Source organism: Ammospiza nelsoni, chromosome 5, assembly GCF_027579445.1.
Source record: "Ammospiza nelsoni isolate bAmmNel1 chromosome 5, bAmmNel1.pri, whole genome shotgun sequence".
Classification (NCBI taxonomy): Eukaryota; Metazoa; Chordata; class Aves; order Passeriformes; family Passerellidae; genus Ammospiza; species Ammospiza nelsoni.
The window spans coordinates 29,719,635-29,741,355 of record NC_080637.1 but is presented as its reverse complement, the minus strand read 5'-3'; the positions used below and the strand labels follow the sequence as shown (position 1 = coordinate 29,741,355).

The window sequence follows — 21,721 nt, the reverse complement described above, 5'->3', positions numbered from 1 at the left end:
TTTACATTTCTGGGTTGAAACACTTGAGTTAGAGAAATTGAGTTTTCTCTCCTCTCCTCTTTCTCTTGAAAGCAACAAACATATTTCTTTCCTTTTAAAATGTAATTATGTTTCTTACCATCCATGCTGTGACAAAATCTCCCATCCAAGTCCCAACTGCAGCTACCTTCATAAAATTTTCATTCCTGATGCCCATGAAGTCTGTTATAATGTATGCACTGTGAAAACAAGAACACAAACATAAGATATACATATTTGCTCAATGTGGTTACAAAGAACTTGGATTAGTGACAAAATTTATGATTATCTGTGAAAGATTTCCCATTGCTTCCATAATAACTTTTCTGCTAGAATCTGAGTCTTGACATAGAACTGAACCCATATGGGTCGATTTCAATTAGAAATGCAATGTGAATCTGATTTTGAAGTCCATGTCTCTTTTGAAGGTGCTAAAATAACAGTTGGCAAAGATTTTAGGATTATGTAAAGCTTCTGGAAGCAGAAAATGATTTATGCTTTTTTATCTTTTTCCTTTATACAAACAGAATTACAATTTTTCAAATCCGTGACTTTGTGAAATCTTCATGGAGAAAAATAAAAATCTTTAAGGTATCTTTAAAAAGATAATTGAGCTGCTTGACTTTTCACTGTATCAGTGATGCAACCATGTTTTTAACACATCAGCGTAAGCAAGTTTTGTAAAATTTCAGTGGGATGCCACTGTTTCTAGATTTATACAATTTATTTTCACAGATATATTTACTTAAATCCAAAAGAAGTATTTCCATTTTGCTTAAATAATGAGATAGACTTACAACCTCAATTGGAAATCGACTTCAAGTTCACCAAGATGCTATAAGGACAATTAAGAAGGTAAAGTTACTTGTTCCAGATTAAAACCTTTCTGAAAAAACATATATTTTAACATACTGTTATCCCTTTCTAAAAGACTTTTGTAGTGGTCAAGAAGAGGCAACTCTCCTCAAGAGCTAATATGATGATAATGAATATGAATGGCAGTTGTATTTTAACTTTACAAGTGATGCCTTTGCTTTCAAGATGCTTGTAAACATTTTTATGTATTGTTATGCCTATTTAGGAGTGTGCATAAGAGACGCAATTACATGTAAAAGTGTCCTTGAACACTGTGCTATCCATTATTCAAATCTTACCATTGTTACATACCAAATATTGCAAGGTCTAGGAGCTATACAGACCCTACCTCTGCAATTGGATCGGTGCAAACTGATTCCACTCTCTGGGCCAGTTCTGTTAAAATCTAAATATCCAATCAAGATAGAAGGTCTTGCTAGCACTAATCCATGCATAGCATATTATAATTTCTTAGAGAGAATTTAATATGCTGTAGAGCAGAAATATTATTGTCAGTGAATAGTTTCATGACACATGAAAAATGTCCTAGTGTAATAGCCCTTTTCATTATACATATTGTGACCTTTCAGCTGGTATGTCACTAAAAAAAATGCCATCTGTTTATTTTTTCTGTTGAACAGCATATAAATGCTGGCTCTGATTTTCTGCTGGAAAAAAAAATCCAAACTATTTTAACAGTATTCCATGTAGTTCAGAGATCATCAGTATCCTAAATTCATCATGTTACAAATAAGGATGCATTCCTGTGAACATCGGGTCAGCCTAAAGTCTCCCAGCTTCAATGTTCTGTCTCCAAGAGAGGGCAACAGCAGAAACAAAGGAAGACTGAAAACAGGCAAGCACAATCCTCCCAGATATATTCTCCTAGAATCTTTAGAACTGGAAAATATTTGGAATTCCTTTTTTTCTGTAGCTTGGACATGCCATTCTTGTAGCATCTGTGAAGGCAGAAAACTATCAAGTCTGCATTCCTTAAAAAGATGTCTTGTTCACAAAGAAGGCATGGCAATAAGCGTCACTTGTAAGGAATGGCCTTCAAATGCAAAGCATATCTTAGTAATTTCCATCACTGGGAGACACATACAAAACCCCAGGGTTCTCACCTTTTCTTATGTGCACTGCACATTCTCATTTGCATTACACAGGTGTACAATAAGAAAACACTTGCACAACATCCCCAGAAAATGGGCCACTTGGGCCATTCCTATAGCCCTGCACATAGAGCAGGCTGGCCACAGCCACCCTGTCCAGCAGCCTGGTTAACCAAAAAGGCTGAGAGGTCACTGATCCCTGAATGCAGGTATTAGCTAGCAGAAGAGAAATCAACCCAGACATAAGAGATTCTTTTTAATGGAAATTGAAATTCTCAGTGTAATCACTTGTTTTTATGAATGCTAGAAGTACCAGAAGGCTTATAATAAGGTTGAATGAACTGGATACAATACTTAAATACACAGAAAGGCCTTGAAACCATCACATCCTCCCAACAGCTCTTACTGTCATTTAGAACATGAAAACATCAAAGAAGCCTAGTATAAATTGGGCATTTCAGTCTACAAGTAATTAATGCCTGAATTAAATATGCAAATTGACAAACCTTCACCTAGTGTCAAAATAGCATATTATTATAAAGAAACTGTTAGGAATATAAAGTGTGCATGGTTTAAGTGCATTTACTGATTAAAATACAGCTACAAATTTTTATGAACAGGAAGAATATTTTTAGCATTGTCATCTTATTAGAAACAGTAATGAAATACCTCACTATTTCATTAACTGTTAGCATTGCACCCTCTGTCTTTTATTCTCTCTGCAGTATTATTTTTCTTTCAAAACACAAAGAGAAATTGACTATTTTAAAATAGGGATCTGGGGCTGCTTAAAATGAATTAAAAAAAAAGAAACCTAACCCTCTGGTTTTCATTTTCAGGTTTTAGTTTAAATAGGAATAAGAGCACTTGACATTTTCAAAAAAGACATGCTTTCCTGATGATACTAGCAGGGTACATATTATAACAGTACCAAAAGTAAAATTAATTCTGTTGTGGAAAATTCTCACATTCTTCTAGCTTTAGCTAGCGATTAGAGTAGTTTTCTTTAATTATTTAGTCTTATTCCTGGCTAGGACCCATGTCTGCACCTTGCAGGAGCATTAAGGTCTGCTGGGTTCCAGTTAAGAGTCATGGCCAGCCCAGATTTTCTATAGTTTTTCAAAAGGCTTCTGTTTGCTTCCCCATATGTGTACTGAAGCAAGGCACCAGCAGATTGCATGAGCATCACAACCCAAGGAAACACCAAGGGAAAAAACACCGCGGTTAAAGCCCAGGGTAAGAAAGCTCTTCTGAGACAGACAGGATAAGTGTAAATAATTACAGTCTGAGGAGCCAATACTTGTGAATATTATAGATAAAGGACAAATTTGTGACTGGGATTTGGGAGCCTTTCACAGTAACACTGGAAGCTGCAGCTCCAGGGAAACTGCTCTTGGCAGGCCAAAGTCTAAAGAAGGTAGAGCAACATTTTAACAGAACAGAGCAAAAGAGAGGGATCGAAAGACAAAGGAGACTGATAAATACAACTCTAAACACATTTTAAAAAAATCATAAGTAACTGTGTACATCCATGTTGATGCAAAAGGTATGTTAATGAGTCAGTAAAAAGACACATAGCCCAGTGTATTTGAACAGTTTCTGGAGTCAGCAGCTGTGTGCACAGAATGGATAAAGGGGAAGACAACCACGCTAGCCTGGAGATTTTATTCAAAGGAAGTTCTCAGAGCATTTTCTCAAAGAAGGATAGCACTGTTAAAATGACAAAGTGTGAAAGCAAACAGAAGGTTTTAAATTTTACATTGGATTAAGATGCACAAGTCACTGTGGTGCTAATACTGTTCCAAGCACTGGAAAAAATGTCATGACTGAGACTCAGTGCTGAGATGGTGCTTTCTTGAACATCACAGGATCTAAGAAAGGGTTTTAGCTTGAATAGAGACACTTAAATGTAAGAGTAAACCAGGAAGTCAAACTCTCTATGGAGCTTGATCAGACTGGGTCAAGGATTTAGTTGCTTTATATTACTTCTGGACGGCTAGCATGTCAAAAAAAAAAGATGTTCACATATTAAAAGGCATTGTTAAACCTATGTGACTAAGTGATTTCAAGTGAAGTGACATAACTTGATCTCCAGATGATAATCCAAAGAGTTCTGCATCCCTTGTGAGGTCTGTGACATAGCTGACAACCCAGGCACATCTGAACTGAACCCTGGGTGTCCAGGGACAGCAGTGAGTGCATAGACACTTTGGGGAGGTCTTAGTTGCCTTTTAAAGCAACTTTAGGAAGCTTGATGCATCTTAACTAAGCTTCAGCTGGTTCTTTGCTAGAGTACTGAAGGCACTGGGCCTGTACACAGAGCACAGTGCACATTCTGCAGTGAGCCAACAAGAACTGCATCCACAGAGAGTGATAACTTAATGCTCTTTGAAAAGGAGGGGAGGCCCAGGTATCTTTTATATCGAGTAACAAAAAGTCCATACATGTTCTCCAATCCAATATGCACTTTTCTGGGGTGGTTTTGTTATCTGGCCTTCCCCTTAAACAGTTGATTATATCCATATGGAACTCATCTTCCTTGGTGCATCTGACAAGTTAAATGCTTTGACATTGGCAAACAAGTGAAAGCACAGGAGTTTACACAGGCTGCAAAGAAGGATGTGTTTAGATGTGGCACCACAAGCTTCCATTACTGTCAATTTAGAAGAGGCAGAGAGTGTCAGAATAACTGAAAACACACATAAAAGACCGCAGATACAGCTCCTGATCTGTATTTGTCACTCTAAAATGACAGAATGGCAAATGAGACACTTGGTAGCAATTCACTCAGTTGAAAAGCTATTCTTCTAATGTTAGGAATTGAAGTCAGAGCCACGGGGAACTGGAAGGTGCCCAGAGACAGCAAGACCTGCTGTCTGAAAAACTGGCACATGATAATGAGGATGGCATAATGCACAGCTACCAGCAAACAGCATAGAGAGCACAACAGCGATTCATCCAGTCCCTGACCATCCCCAGTGCATGCTTTAGACATACAGACAAAACTTCTCCTATGACACCAGAACAGAGAGAATTAAGAGGCACTGAACCAGGGATTTTGCTTGACAAGATATCAAAGAGGTAACAGCCACAAGAGGATCAGCAGGCTAATCTCCAAGACACAAAAATCTGAGAAGCAAAACCAGCTTGGCTATAGTGCAGAGGATCATGGCACAGTGCAGAACACCTGAGACTGACAGACCGATTCTGTAACTGAGCACCACTGCTTGGTAACTATTTATACATGCTTTTTTTTAAACCAGGCAGCAGAACTTTAATTCTGCAAACCTCTCCTCATCATTCTACAGGCTAGAGGGCTGTGTGAGTTACTCTGGGGACTTTGCTTGTAAAGCTCCCAAGCCATGAGAAGTTCTGCTCCTCACTGTCCACAGGGACAGGCCATTTAGCTTCCAGCTTTGCATGCCTGCCTTTGAGACAAGGCCCATTGAAAAATGCAGCAATTTCAATTCTGTCAATGTAGAAGAGGTGTGCAACTTAAATGGCAGTGTACACATGAGATCCAGTCCCTATTCCAAGAGACACTGGTTTAATGCCCTTCAGAGTTAGAGAACTGAACCTCACTGTCATTCTCAATGTGAAAAGATGATGACACAAGAGGATAAGAAATATGTGTTTCAGGAGGCTGTCAGGTGAGGTGAAACTGAAGCTGGATATTCCATATTTTTTGTATAAATATCATCTTTCACATATAAGAAAAATATTCCCTTTCCTTCACTTTTAGAATGGATGCCACTGGTCAGTATAGGTGTTCAGCTGGATGATCTATAAGGTTACTTCCAATCCAAATCTTTCTATGATGCCATGATTCAGTTATGTATATTTGGCTTTGAATCTGTTTAAGATGACTGGTTTATATCAGTCTTGCTTCAGTCTATAAAATCAGACAGAGATATAGAAACTAGAGTTGTTAAACAAAAATTCTTTACCATGCTCACAGGTACCTTTGAGAAGAAATGGAAGGAAAATGAGGTTTGACAACTCAGGGGCTGGTCTGAGGATTTGGTTGGCTTCCCTCATGATGTACTATCAGTAGCAGATTGCAGAGCAGATGGAAAAGAACTAGACTTCAAGCAATGTACAAATTATGAAATTGAGATTGTTTCTTTACTGTATTACTTGAAAACTGTATGTAAAGAACAACTGTGTCTAGGGCCAGTCACTTGACAGGAGCTGGCATGTAATTGCAGCAGAGAGTTTTACATGGAAAACACAGCAAAGAGCACAGTCTGCTCTTCCACTCCTTGGCTGCCAAAGCAAACACCTTTGCTGTGACTTCTTAACCATCCAATGGTTGATACCAGTCCAACACTTGATATAACTTTGCTCTGTATTGTATTGACTGTTTTATTTTCTGGTCCCTACAATACTCAGCATTTTAAATAAAATTATCATTGAAATATAGAGGGAAAAGTGACAGAAGTTTTTAATTGATTTTACCCTAAAATCAACAGCTCTCTATTGCAGACTGTCCATTTTACAATACAGTCTTCTTTTAATGTCTTGCACATGAGTTATCAGAAGACAAACACATCAGAACCACACATTGGTCAGGTTTTTACTCCACCACTGTCACTTGTAATACAATATAAGACACCCAAATGAAGAAAATACAGAATTTGTGGTCTGAACTTCATTGAAAAGAATATTCTCCTAACTTTCCCTAAGGAGAAGCACATCTTCAAACAATGGAAAGAGATAGAAAGAGATAGAGATGCATGCACATGCCTTTTTGACATCCAGAAACTAAGCTTTGGTGCTTTTGGCTACATTTTTAAGGTCAGTTAGTTACAAATACTATTGAGTTTCATCTCAGCTACAGACTTAATAAAAGTCTCAATTTCAGCTGGGAATTCTAGGATTCTCTGGTAGAGTCCACTTCCTTTCAGAGTCAATGGAGAAGAATAAGCACTTTAGACATAACTCATTAGATTTATCTTAAACATCTGCACTGGGTTTGGCTGAGATTGAGTCAATTTTCTTTAGAGCATCTCATATGGTGCTGTCGTTTAGATTTGTGACCTAAAGAGTGCTGATGACACACTGATGCTGTTAGCTTACCTTGTTAACATGCAAGAACACCTCTGAATCAGATGAATCATCTTCTGGGGGTTACAGTTCAATTAAATGTAAAAGTAGCTAGTTAAGTGCAAACTCATCTTTATTGGATTCTTAAACTGTGAAATATGACCAAATATGGATTTTTATGTTTTGAGACTAGCACTGTTCAGATTTCTAGAGTGAAGGTCTAACATTCCTTATAGGCCTACACATTTACCAAACTGCAATTAAAGCCAGTGACTTCAGTTAAAATATGTAGTTTGGAAAATACCATTCTAACTGAAAAAAATTATCCTTATACAGAAGATTGAAAAATACATTTCCAAATAATACAAAAGATTACATGACAGAACATTGTCAATATGAAACCTTTAAAAGAATGAACAAACTTCAGCTAGGATTTCATAAAATGTTATGTTAAATCTCAAGTTGAAAAGAAGACATATAATGATGCTCAATGTGGAAAAACATTTCACAATGCTACTTTTCAATGATAATTTCATCCAGAAATAGTTTTATACTGACTGAATGTTATCATCCACATGTTACTAGCTAAATCAAATGGGGGCATTAATAAGGATACCTTGAGATCTTTATCTTGAATGCTCCCAAGCTTCAGGAACACCATCACTGTATTTTACAGTATTTTCTAAGTTTACAAATTGATTATGTGGGAGATTTTCTAACTAAACTGGTATTCTACACTGATGAGTGGAAGAAGTAGAAGGTTGCTGAAAGGCTTGGCAGAGCAATTCTAAACCCTCCCCTCTGCCCAGGAACAACAGTGCAAAAATTCTCCCTGTCAGTTGAAGCCATGAGAATGCTTAGAAGCAGGTAAGATCAAACGTAACTCTTCAAATAAAACCAAGTATTTTAAGTCTCACACAATAATATTGGGTCTTTTAAAGAAGAAGATAGAAATAGTAAACAGCTCACTTTCAAGCAGCAATGCTCACACCACTAAGAAGGTACATGGCAATAAAGTAATTTGAGACCACATCAATAGAAACCAGTCACTACAAGGAGAGTATGATTAAATGATCATATTTCAGGACTTTTAAATCTTATTTGCAAATAACTTTTAAAGACACTTTACTGTAAACTTATATTTTTTTGCCGAAATAAATATTTTCTAGGTATATGTCAGATATATTGCTCACTTTTTTTCCCTTTTTTTTTAATGTCTTTTTCACACACTCTCGTGAACAAAAAAGGATATGCATTCTAAATACAGCTTTATATCAGACATAATACTGCACATCTTCATTGCTACACACATTGGGTCTGATTGAGATAGACTTTTCTTTCATTTTGCAGCCCATGCAGTGCTGTGCTTCGCATTTCTAGCTCCAGGGGTGCTGGTAACACGCTGATGTTTTGGCTATTGCTGAGCAGTGCTTGCACAGCACCAGGGATGTCTCTCCAACCCACCACTCAGAAGGCCAACCGGCTGCAGACAGGCAAGAGTTTGGAGGGACACAGCTGGGGCACCTGATCTGAACTGACTCAAAAGATATTCCACACGGTATGCATCACACTCACTCATAAAAGGGAGGGATATTTTGGGTTATGGTGCTTGCCTTCTGAAGGAATTGCCATGTGTACCAATTCCCCAATTCCCAGAAATTCACTGGACATCTGTCTGCTGGCATGAAATGGTGAATAAATTTCTTCTTTTTTTTCTTCCCTTCCACAAGTGACTTTTGCTTTTTACTTTTACTAAACTGTCATTACCTCAACCTATGATCTTCCCCATTTTATTTTCTTTCTGCAATGGCAGCCAGCCAAAATCAACCCTCCACAATATATTCTGTTCATACTGACTTTCTACGAACGAAAGGAGTCCACCACTGATAAAGTAGTAAGTCCTCTGGTTTAGCATTAATTTAAACATTCCTAAGCAATATTTCAAATACAATCATAATGCCAAATTCCTGGTAGGACTTTCAGAGATCCCCAGTATCTACATTAATCATATTTATCTCTCAAATACATACTGTTAAATAAGATTATAGAGATTTTTTTAAATTAATTTTCTTCATTTTCTAATATCAATTATTTACCAAACCAAACTGCTCCATAAAATTTAATTTTTATATCTTTTCCAATTTCTTTTAATCTAGATAGAAGTACTAAATTCTTACATATAGATTGTATCATCCCCTTCTGGCCACTGTCTGGCACGTTCATACCATTTACATCCTCAGTTCAAAATTTATGAACCAGAAAACTTCACAATTATATTTATGATAAATGTGTTGACCTAGTGAGAAGTTTTAACATTACATGACAATGCAGACAATCTACAAAATCTCTAAAAATAAGTATCACCATGTCTGTGAGATACCGCCTGCAATGTTTAAAGAACATTTTCTTGGATTTGTTTGAAGCCTGTTCAGTCAGTAGTCTGTCACATTTGTGAATTAAATCCCATTTCTTGTTCTGTACTGAAAATGAAAACAAAATCCTCTGCTAGATAAGAGAAAAAAGAATGGATTGTGACACTGTCTCTTTTGATTTACTGGTTGTACAGGCACACTGTGCATTACACTGAGTCATCTCTTTAATTTCCCCAAAGATTGTATCTCAGAACTGGCAGGAGATCTTTCCCTTGCAGGAATCCAGTTCCACTTTTTCATATCCGGTTTTCACACTTCCTATTATACTGGAAGGGGGTCATTCACCAGCATTTAAAGATGGTAAATTTTTACTCTTTTCTGGCCAGAACTCAACTGCTTTACAGGTGCTCCTTTATTGCAAATAAAAACCCAGACAAATAACACTTCAAATATATATTACATATTTTCCTATTTTTATACTTCTCATGAACACACGAATAATTTAGGTCTGAAGAAAACTCTGGAGATGACCTAATGCAAACTCCTGCTCAACTCAGGGTCAAGATCTTCCTTCCCTCAGCAGCAGAGCACAATCCAAATGGTTGCTGAGGTTGGCGACCTCCCCAGCTGCTGTGGTCAGAGGTGAGGAGTAGCACAAAGGAAAGCCACTGCTGTGCTGAAGGGGCCACTTGGGAGACTATTTAGGGTTTTATTAGGATAATACTACAAATATTCCTGCCCTCTTTTGCAGCTTGGATGACCAATTTCAGGAAGACTGACAGGAGCAAGAACTCCAAAAGAAAAGTTTACTCCATGCTCTGCATACTTTAAATACATTTCAACTGATCAGATTTGGAATGACAAATACTATTCATCTAAATTTGAAGTAAAAGTTATATCTCCTTTTTATTTTTTTTTTTTTTTTGGTCAGAAGTGTATTAGTCTGCTGTGTTTTTGTGGAGGTTTTTTGTGATAAGCATTTTGAACGGATGAAAAAATGCACTCAATTTCTGAGAATTCCAGATGAATTACATTCATCTTGGAAGTAATCATGTTGTTAGATACAGAAAAACACAGTTGAAAGTACAACCAAATGCATTAACTGGTTTTGGACAGAGAAGCCCACAAAGACTTCTTGTTTAAAAAGAATTGACTAACAGAATGATAAATAAAAAGCTATAGTTTTGGATAGTTAAGAAGAAATCTTCACTGATCAGGCTTTGGTCTTTAACTGAACTGCTGAAATAGAGAGCAATTATAATTTTTTTAAGTATGTATTTTTCTATCCCCCTTAAAGGAAAACAAGATTTTGGCATTTATTACATTGTCAGGAAGCTTTCCTAGGGCTGAGAGAATTCTTTCTTATTAACAGACCCCTCAGGAGTGAAAGAAACCCTGCCCCCGATGAGGAGCATACTGGTGTCCTCTGGAGCACAGCTGGATTCTTATCATGGTGTGGATATGATACATTTTCATTTACTTTTCCAACATACTTTTTCACCTTGTGTTCTCTCTAATCAGTTGCAGGCTGACAATATCTGGCACAGCCCCACATCCATCCAGTGAGTGGTATGGCTGGCTGGGACAGTGAGCACAGTGCTCCTTCCTACGCAAAGATACCTGTGGGAAGACAGTACAAGCCATGTGGCTTTTTCCAGATAGCAGAATAAGTTAGTGTTTGGAAAAGAAGTACATGAACTCTGCTGGTATCACACCTTCAGTCTGCCAGAGGAACAGCCAACAGAAGTTTTCTGAAGGTTTTACACCACTTTTCTTAACGCCCTTTGTTTTAGAGTCTTATCATTACACACTTTTCTCTTTGTGTCCCTCAAAAAGATGTAGTCATCAGTGGTTCCTTTTCTCACAAAATGGTATATGACTACCATGAGATAAAACTGAAACCTCAAATAAAAACTTATTTATAGAAAATACATAAATAGACCTTTTTTTTCCCCACAAAAGAGATGATCATTAAACCAAAAAAAATATTGTTCTTTAAGTCAATGGGGAAGTAAAGAAACCCCATATGATTTGGCCAGATTGGCAAGGTACAAAATAGCAACATTTCAGATGCACTTCTTATCAGGGATTTGTTTTCATTTAAAAAGGTCATGTTTTCCCTTATGGAAACTTTGTGACAGAAGCGTCCCCTCATTAAACAAACACAAGCAGTTTGCTTCAAAACAATGAAGAGAGAAGACATTATTTTTGGAGTAAGACAAATAAGTCAATCCTGTTTCTTTAAAAGCTGAATAGACTGTAGAGACAGTCAGTGTTTCAAGTCCTTCAAGAGAGAAAGTAATCAAGAGAATAGAATTTTCTTGATGCCACCAGCAGTGCCAGTTTGGAACAAATATTAGCTTTCAATAATATCAGATGACCTCCAGGGCATAGAGAGAGTCAAAAGTGGAATGGATCCTGTGCTACTAGAAGAATTTTTTTCCCCTGGATAGTCTGGGGATAAGTTCCCAAAAGATGAGAAAGATAAGTAATATACGACGACCTGTTTGACAGGCCAAATTTGAAATGCTGACACTTTTTGTTCTTAGTGTTGTAAGATACGGATGCCAAACGTTTGTTTAGAACATTTGAATAACTTTTCTGATGCATTTTCAAATAATTATAAGCCCTGTGGTCAGCTTGAATAAAATATATACAAAATATAAGGTAAAAATGGGGTCTGCATCCAATATACTACATCCTGAAGTACTTCTGCGCAGGGGTGCAAAAATGCAGAAGAATCTGACTGGATACAGAAGAGATCAGCTCTAATAAAAAACTGGCAATTAAAAGATTTGCTATCAGTCCCTCTTCTCCTGGGCAATGCAGGCACTACAGTAAACCTTCTTACTTCAAGGATGTTTTTGCCACAATAGAGGCCTTTGTTATTAATTGGTAGTTCTTTCAAGAGTTGATGACTATGGCTGCAAAAAGAAATTTATGTTTAAGGCAGGCCAAGTGAGAAAGTGACTACTGCTTACTGGAATAAGACCCATGAAACAATAGTGTAGCAAGTGCCAAAAAGAGAAGTGATGCTGAAAGAGAGGAACTCATCTATTTCTATTTCAGACTTTGTGTGGCCTCTAGTCGAACTCATGAGTCTTTTCTTAGAGTCGATCAGTTTATAGCTGGAGAAAAAGGAATGTTTCTTGAGTTTTGTAGTACTAATTTCAGGCTCTGACTACTACTTCCTTGCAGATGCTGCTTAAATAATTTTGTCCTTATGCATGATGTCTACCTGAGGAGAATTTCTTTCACACTTCATGTTTTAAACTACTTTTTAACAATATTTTGTCTATAATATTTGAGTTTCAATTTAATTGAAACTATGCGTTGATTAGCAGTATAGTTTTTGATTTATGGATGGGAACTCAATGGCATTTATGAACTCGTAAACAGGAAGAGGGGACAGAGAACTTAAGAAATTGAAGTTTGGGGGATAAAACACTTTTAGGTTTGGTCTGTTATCCCAGCACTGACCTTTGAGAAGGTTAAGAGATTAAAAGTTAGCACAGTTGATCGTCAATTTTCCAGATTAATCTGCCATTTCAAGAGCAGGAATGCAAGCTCTGCAGGTGGGCAAAACACTTTCAGTACAGTGGAACACCAATTTTCTACCCTTCCAGTCTCCATCAGAGAAATTTTTAGACTAAGATCCTGAAGATAAAACTGTGAAATACCAAAGTGAAGCTGCTGATCAGAATGTAGGTGGTATAAGCCAACATGCTTTGGTTTAATAAAAATGTTTTAAAACTTTTTGAACTCATGAAGGTTCAACTTCTGACTGGGGAAGTGCTTCCTATAATGAAGTTCTTCGGACTGGAGGAGAACTTGCAGTGGTAACAAAAAAAAATATTTGGAAATTATTTTTAGAGTGGCATACAACTGATTTACCAGAGTACAAACAGCAAATGGAAATACTAATAGCAGATATCATTATCACTGTTTTTCAGAGCCTTGGCTTTTTACTTTGTTTGTTTATGGGTTTTAGAAACAAGCATGTTTGTTGGCCATTAACTAGTCTCTGAAGGTCCACCTCTTTCTTAATTGCCATTCTTACAGTCTTGAGCAATATAAAGACAACTCACATGGTGATCTAAGGAGGATCCACACTAATGGTGGATTTGTAAAGTTAAACCAAAAATGAAGAAAGCACACATTTAACCTGAATTATATTTTATAATCTACATAACCTGAGTAATGTTCATACTTACCTTCTAACATCAGTGTGTATGAGGCATTCTGAGCCTGATTTTATGCAAGTTCTTTATGGAAACAAGACCAAGCCACCTCTGTTCAATTGCATTGCTCCCTTCTCTCCTTCTTGAATGAAATTGACTACAGTTCATTTTCACTCCTTTTAAAATTCTAAATATTGCATTGCATTAAGAAATACAAATTATTAAAGGCAATAAATAAATTACTCACTTCTGCACAAGGGCATTTAAGCTCATTTCAGACTGATATAATCAAAATAGGATTTTGTTACAACATTTTGGATAGAAAAGCTGTTATGATCAAAATTAATGTTTCTCAAAATCTCAAAATGTAAGTTCCTTTAAGACAATCCTGTACAGAACTCACACTGTTCTTGTGTTAGTAGGATCGCAACCTTGGTCATATACAGGCAACTTTGCTGGAAAATAGCTTTGTAAATTCTGCATTTCACCAAATCAATACTGCTGTTAACAGGAAAGGTTGAGTTACATAGTAACTCTATGGGTTACTATTTAATGTCAACAACACATAAAATGGTTTGTGCAATGAGTTTTTAAATAATTGCATTACATGGACATAAGATAGCCTAAAATATCAGTATGATATTTATTAATTTATTCTGACAGGATTTCATTAGTGGAATTGAAAGGCATCACACCACTAATTTGCTAGGCTTCCCTAAAATAATCTGACCAACAAGATCAGGGATTTATGTGTATCCCCTGTCCAAAGGCTTTTATCTTGGATCCATTCCAGCCTTGAAATAGGTCCCCCTGAGAATTATTTACTTCCAAAGTGGTAACAGTCAATAAATCTAGAAGCTCAATTGAACAGTTTCAAGTCAATGAAATCTTAAAAATAGGTTCAAAGTTTACAGTGCTTGTTTAGTATTATCAGGTTACAAGAGTCAGTAATTTTTATAATGCTTTGCAATTTTAAGCTAACCATATTTTTAACTGTGTTCTAACCTTTTAGAAGCCTACACTCAATGTCCTAATAAAACCATAACACAACTGAAGTAAACAATATTCCAGCAACTATAGTATTTCCATGGGTTTATTAATTACAAATAAGAACAAGTACTGAGACAAAATATGCAGCAGTGATCCAATGAAACAACAGATCCAAATACAAGTTGCATTAAGGATGTAAGGAGTACATTACAGCATGTAAGGAGTAGTGAAATACATAACTGGCCCCTACATCTATGTGACTCCCAGAGAGAAAGTGAGAACTTAGGTATTTTACTAGCAGTTAGGTACTGAAATATACTTTTTGGTTTTGAAATAAATGTGCTGCAAGCTGGCTGCTATAGTCAGCTATAACAGAACACTTACCTTCAGGTGTATCACTACAGCTAGTTATATCAGGAAGTGTGTACTTAAATTAAGCATGGTTCCCTGAACCACAGTATTCTGTTAAAACAGTTATTTGGAAGTAACCTAATAATTCTGGGGAAACAGAGGCCTTTTCTTGTCAGTCACTACACAGCAGATGTTTCTCAGCTGGCTTAGGTGATACAGTCTGCAGAGTGCCCTCAGCACTCATATAGGAAAAGAGAACAAAACCAGAATTGAATAAACAAAAAACCAAAAATATTTTAAAACAACTGTTCCAAAACTACAACCATTACAGGCCTAGATCTCCACTACTTTGTGTCATATATGTAGGGCTTCACAGAAAGTGAATATAAAGTTACTAAGGAAAGTTGAATGCATTTTCTTTGGCAGATTACTGGACTATTCTCAGGATAAAAATTCCTCACACACATAGGTAAACAATACAAACTAAGAACAATTCACAATATATACCCATGGTAGGAACATACAAAACCAGAAATAATGTCTAAGTAGATGTTATCAATTGTGACAAAGCAAAATGTAATACCAGGTATTCGTCTCAAGAATTCCATGGAGAGACTTGCTTGAAGAAAGACAAAGGTAACCAGAAGACACAAACACTGGATTAGATGGGCAGCTAAGGAGAGCTGCATAGTTCCTTGGATTCACAAATTTAAACAGCTCATGGTTTCATCTCAGCTGGCTCTCCTTTTAGTGGACTCCTTACATTTTCAGAGTCATGGAAGTTGCAAATAAGAAGCAAATCCAATTAGAACAAAAAGGGCTAAGGTTGAATATGGGCTTCTAAATTCACAAGTGCCATTATAAAGGCTTTAATCTAATCAATCCAATAGTAAACTACCTATTCCTGGACCAACAAAAAGGGTAAAATAAAAAAAAAAATGCAGAATTCAGGACATTAATAATTAATGAAGCAGACATGTAAGCAAAAGATCAAAATTAAACAGTATCTGTTCATGACTGATTCACTAATGAAAGTAGTTGTCAAATAAAATATTAAATTCATAGGTATAGCTGTAGTTCAACTTGGTATTGGCAGCCTCAAAATAAAACTTTATTCATTGACATAAAAAGTATTTTGAATGTATTAATTGAATTACTACTACATGTTAGTTTTTTGTCAAACTAGAGCTAAAAGACTATCAGTAATTTAATGTTACAGCAGGTAATCCTGAATCTCTGCACAAGGCCATGAAATGCTATAAATAGGTACCAACTGGACTGGTTTAATTTACATTCACTGATGAGGTGACCCTACCTTTACCTCATTTCATTAAGATACATTAATGCTAGAGACTATCCAGTAAAGAAAAGGAATCTCAATATGAGATAGATGGTGGTCATTAATAGTGCACATTACCTTGTTGTTATACTGCATACAGACTGATTTCACCAAATACTAGCTTTAACATATAACAGAAGGCTCAAACAATAATACTTAAGAAAATTTCTGCTAGATGAAGAATGTAATATCTACAAATTTGGGCCATTACACATTTGAATATGCTCTGCTGAAACATCCTTATCAGCAAATCATTCAAGGGCACTTTTAAGTTACTGTAATTTAGGAATTAAATATACATACTTTCTCATGCAGACCTAAAAACAACAGTAATTTTACTGAATTTTCCCTCTTTTACTGCATTTTACAGCAATTGGCACTGTGTGCAAATCTCTTATTAACACAAGTGTGGGGGAAATGATATTGATTCCTTCATTCGCATTCCAACTCCTGAATATTTATCTACATTTTTTATTTACAGGCTTGGTTCTGTCATCTCAGTCTTTTGGTTTTCTATTATTTCTCTTTATGTCACCATGCCTTAGGCCTGCTTACACTGTGGATTACAGTGTAAGCATTGGATTGTGAACCAGGAGATGCTGACACTGCAAAAATGCCTGGCTGAGGAGGAAATAATTCTGTTATGAATTAATATCCCAGACACAGACAGACCAAAGAAACCACATGGAGCTGACAAGAGATAAATAAGATCATGCTGCTAGAATCACTTGCCTTGCTCTAGAGAATGCCAAAATGAGGAGGGCTGACATTCCCACTAACATTTCCAGCTTCCAGACATAAATAGAAATAATTTACTTTAACTCCTTGTAGACAGACACTCACTCACAAAAGTACCAAATGCAGTTGAGCAATTTAACAGATGTCATTTAAAATGAATCCTAAAGCTACAGGGAAAAAAAAAAACATTGGCTCCATACATACTAGGACAAAGGTACAGTTCTAGTCAAATTTTATTTCCTAATGGGATATGGAACTTGATGTGTTTATCTCAGAACAGTTCAGTCTGTTGCTTATGTTTCTGGAATTAATAAATTCCAAAGTAATTCTAATGACAGAAAATAATTTATGTATCTTTAGCATTATACATTTTTTATTTTCCAATAAATGACAGCCTGGGTTTCACCATCCAATGAAAAACAGCAAAGGTACACCAAAGATCAGATGCAGTTGGGCATTTGGGAACGTTTCACAGAACCAGAGAATCACAGAATGATTTGGGCTGCAAAGGAGCTTAAAAGTCATCTGGTTTCAACCCCCCTGCCATGGGTGGGGACACCTTTCACTAGCGGGTCGCTCAAACCTCCTCCAAACTGACCTTGAACTCTTCCAACAATGGGATATGCACAACTTTGCTGGGCAACTTGTCCCAGTGCTTCACAGCTCTCATCAAAAAACAATTCCTCCTTCTATCCAATCACTTCCAGTTTAAAAGTGCTGACCTTTCTCCTGTCATTAAAGACCTTGGTAAAAAGTCTCTCTCCATCTTTCTTATGATCCACCATCAACACTTTACTGATGGTGCTGTTCCTCAACCTGCTGGCCACACATCTTTTGATGCAACCCACAGTAAGACTGGCTTTCTGGGATGCATGTGCCCACTGGTGGGTCATGGGTTTTTTTTGGTAATGCAAGCATTTTTTTGGTAATGCAAGAAAGGAAACCCAGAGATATTTCCCACATTTTTATTTACAAAAACGTCTAGCTTTAAAGCCACTGACAGCAAAAAACTTAATAAAAAACTAAATACAGACATGCTTCATACAAGCAACAGTGTTAATGAACTGTTTGCATCACTTGAAGCAGGTTAAGACAATTAAGCCTTTCTTGCTGCCAAGTATGGCAGATAGATTTGTTATCTAAGAACTTGTCAGAGTGTCTCATGGTAAAGACATTTTTACATTCTCTAGTCATTGGTTAGTAAAAAGTATTTGCCCAAGATCACTAACAGATTATACATGTCACCTATATGGCAGCAGCTTAAAAGTCTGATTTTATAAATGGTCTATAGCTTAAAGATGACTAGTTCTCCTCCTTGGTACATAAGGGCCTAAACTGGACCTCACCTTCCTGGTAGTGCCTATTTTTAACAAGCCAGTGAATGTCCTGCCAAGTCTTCCTAGAGCTGCTTGAAAAATGTATGAATAAATCAATTAATTTTACATGCACATTTAAGCTGGCAAAAAAAAGATAATTTTCCAATTTTTAATGAATTAATTATTTAAATGCTCATTTTCCCTGAAATAGAGGCAAAACATTGATATCAGAAAATTTTCTATGGAAGATAAGTTTAAAAACTCAGTTCCAAACTTGAATTTTGAAAAAATATCTTCTGTGCTGTGTTGTGGACTATCCTGCTACCAGAGATGATTCACTACAATGTAAAGTTATAATTGGTAACAAGAAATTATGAAGACAGGAGTTATCCAAACTATACCTCCTATAATCCCATAAAGCACCACAGTGACCTAGATTTATGGAAGCTGTAATGGAAAACCCTTTTATAAGCCAACATTTTAAAACTATTTTCCTTAAACATTAAAAAAATATAGTGCCTTTTTGAAAATTTTATTTTAGCAGAAAATACAGTTTCTGTAGAAAATTCTTAATTAAAAGTTTTATCCAACTGTAATACAAATTTATGAGGGTTGATTAGTTGCTTTTTTCCCCCTGTCTGGAGCAGCAGATTTTGGTCGAACAGCACACTTGAAGAGCCACAGCATTTTCCACCTCGGTTTAGCTACAGTTGTCTTGACAGCAGACGTCAAGAAAAATCTGCCACAGGGAAATCAGACACATATGCAGACCAAATTTGGGGAAGACTTCAGGAATGGCAATGTGCAAACATTTTTAATGACATACTGCAGGAATGCTGAAAACGAGTAGTCCAAGAGTTTCAACCCACTGTTGAAACCAGTAACTTTCGTAAATACAGGCACATCACCCAAGTTCTCTGCCACAGTTTCTGCGGTAGATTTAGTGGCTGATAGAAGAAATATTTACATAAAGGGTGCATCTCCTTGTAGCTTAAAGAAATTACATAACTGCTAAAGAGAATTACTTTTATTACTACAAAATTTATTTCTTAAGAGATTAGAATTACTTAAAGTTGCTGTAAGGCCTCATTACTAAGGTATCAGTAAGAAAACATACACAGACCTAACCTTGCGGTTTTTTCCACTCCAGTGGTCAAAACAAAACTAAGTAAAAGCAGAAAATAAGGTATTTTGAACATAGACATCTATGAGTATCTACAAGGACATGTGAAGAAGTTCTATTACATAAAACCCGATTTAGAAATATTTATACTTTGCTATTTCCATTTCTTCTCTCCGCTCTTGGCCTCATGTAGTTACCCTCTCCTGGCTTTCAGGGTCTGAAGTGGCTTCTCAAGAAGCTTTCTACCTTCACTCTGTTTTGCAGCTGCTGATGCCAAAACTCTATGTACACAAAGCATGAGTAAGATTCTCAACAATGTGCACAATTAGATATAAATGTACCTTTCCTTCTCTCATTCCCTCTCCTGAATGTATAAAGCCACAGACAGATGCTGTCTCTTTTCTTTCTCAGTGGTCCACAGGCAGGAGGATATCCTTGGAATGGCAGGATTTTCAGCCAGACTGTCCCTTTCAAAGCCTTCATTACTGAGCAGTAAATAGAAAAAAGCCCTAAAGTCTTCCTGCAAAACTTCTAAAGAGAGGACATACCTTGCAAAATTAATGCTTTGTACTGAAACTTGTGTGATGCCATGTGTGATGAAACTCAGATGTGCTTGCACAGAGCAACCCTGGTCTAAGCAGAGCTCATCACCAGCTTCATAGAAGACCACACTGTGTTTTTACTCTATCATACTCTGAACTATTCACTTTATTTCAGTTTCAAACTGGTAACAGCAGTACAGTGTTACCCTTCAATTTCACTGCCTTGTACCATGTTAAAGTAATTTGTTCATTAAAGTTTTGTGTCACCTTAACTGGTTTCAGCTGCAGGCATCAAGATCAAATTCTTTAAAATTAATATTCTGTGATGATAGAAGCAGGTGGGGAAAAGCTTTTGGTGTAGAAATCACTACTATGCAAACCACAACAAGTAGGTCACGTTTTGGTGGCAGACCTTAAATTTGATTGACAAATAGACTGAAAAATCTTTTAAAAGGTTTTGAAAAGAAGCAAAAATTCCAAGTTTATGTGGCTTTTGTACATTAAGAGTTAGAAATGAGGGTACAGGAGATGAAAAGGAAACAAAATATTCTCTGAAGTGCTGCTTTCAATGGGAGCATTCCTCCCTGGGTCAAAATAGCACAGTCATCCAGCAGATTTAATAACTCCATTTAGTGATGATGAGACAGGATATATAGGACAGATGATACAATAGAGGAAATATGCAAAAAAAAAATATCATTCACTCTGCTTTGCTCCACTTCATTGCTATCTGGGTGTAATAACAATTCTTTTTTCAATGACAGTAAGCAGAATTTTAGCTTTCTTTTGCAAGGTGTCTGGTGCCAGCTAAATTGCTGTTCTAATACATAAGGAGCAAGAATAAATTCTAAGGGAGTTACCTGCATATAGATGCAACAAAGGGAAGAAAAATGCAGACTGGGACAATTTAGTGAATTAATCTATATAAAGTCTATAAATTTCCTTTTATGGTGTTTCCTTTAAATTTATATATACAAGAAAATAAACTCCATTTTATATGCATTTCCTCATGGGATTCTTCCTTCACTGCAAACTAAATCTCACCTGGTGCTGACCTTGCAGGTACAATAATGTCATTAATTCAAGATGGCCATTGTCCTCCCTGTCCTCATCCTGCCTTTTTTTTTAGCAAATTAGTCCCCACTTCTGTTTCCCAGATACCAATGAACACAATGCCATTTTTGAGGCTTAAGTTGAGCATTTAGGAGAAAAGAAAGCAAACAGCAGCAGAGGACATATAAGAGGATTATAAATTACAAAATTTTATAAGGAGAAACAATATGAACAGAGGGTGTTATTACAGATGTCTCCTAACACAGTATCTAGGAAATAGCCAATATAACTATCAGGAATTTAAAGTAAGTATTTTCCAGAGTGCTTAATGTAAGCAAAAAATGCAGGTAGCTTGAAAGAAGTGGAATTCATGTTAAGAAAACCCCTACTACTGTAACTAGTATAGGCTAATGTAGTATTAAGTACTACTATATATAGGTCCAGAATATAGGTCTTAAATCTATGTAAAATAGTATCACCAGAGAAGCTTTATATTGTTTCTGGCTCCCAGTGAAAACAAACATGTAGGAACAGTGTTTTATTTATGTATATGCTGGCAGCAAACCCGACAAATAATTTATTAATGTCTTAATGTTCCTCCTGGTACAACACAATTTCATCCAAGGACACTTTGGAAAATCCACAGAGCAACTAACCACTGTTTGTTTGAAGTGCAGACAGTTTC

The 21,721-nt window shown here is 36.4% G+C and overlaps 1 protein-coding gene across 4 annotated transcripts in view; it reads right to left on the bottom strand.

Moving 5' to 3' along the window:
* Nucleotides 1-21,721, bottom strand: part of TMEM117 (transmembrane protein 117) — a 177,670-nt gene that overhangs the window by 105,541 nt on the left and 50,408 nt on the right. For all 4 annotated transcript variants that reach the window (XM_059473336.1, XM_059473338.1, XM_059473339.1 and 1 more), the window contains exon 4: nt 119-218. In XM_059473336.1, coding sequence (XP_059329319.1) covers nt 119-218 — 100 coding nt within the window. The remainder of the gene's footprint in view (nt 1-118; nt 219-21,721) is intronic.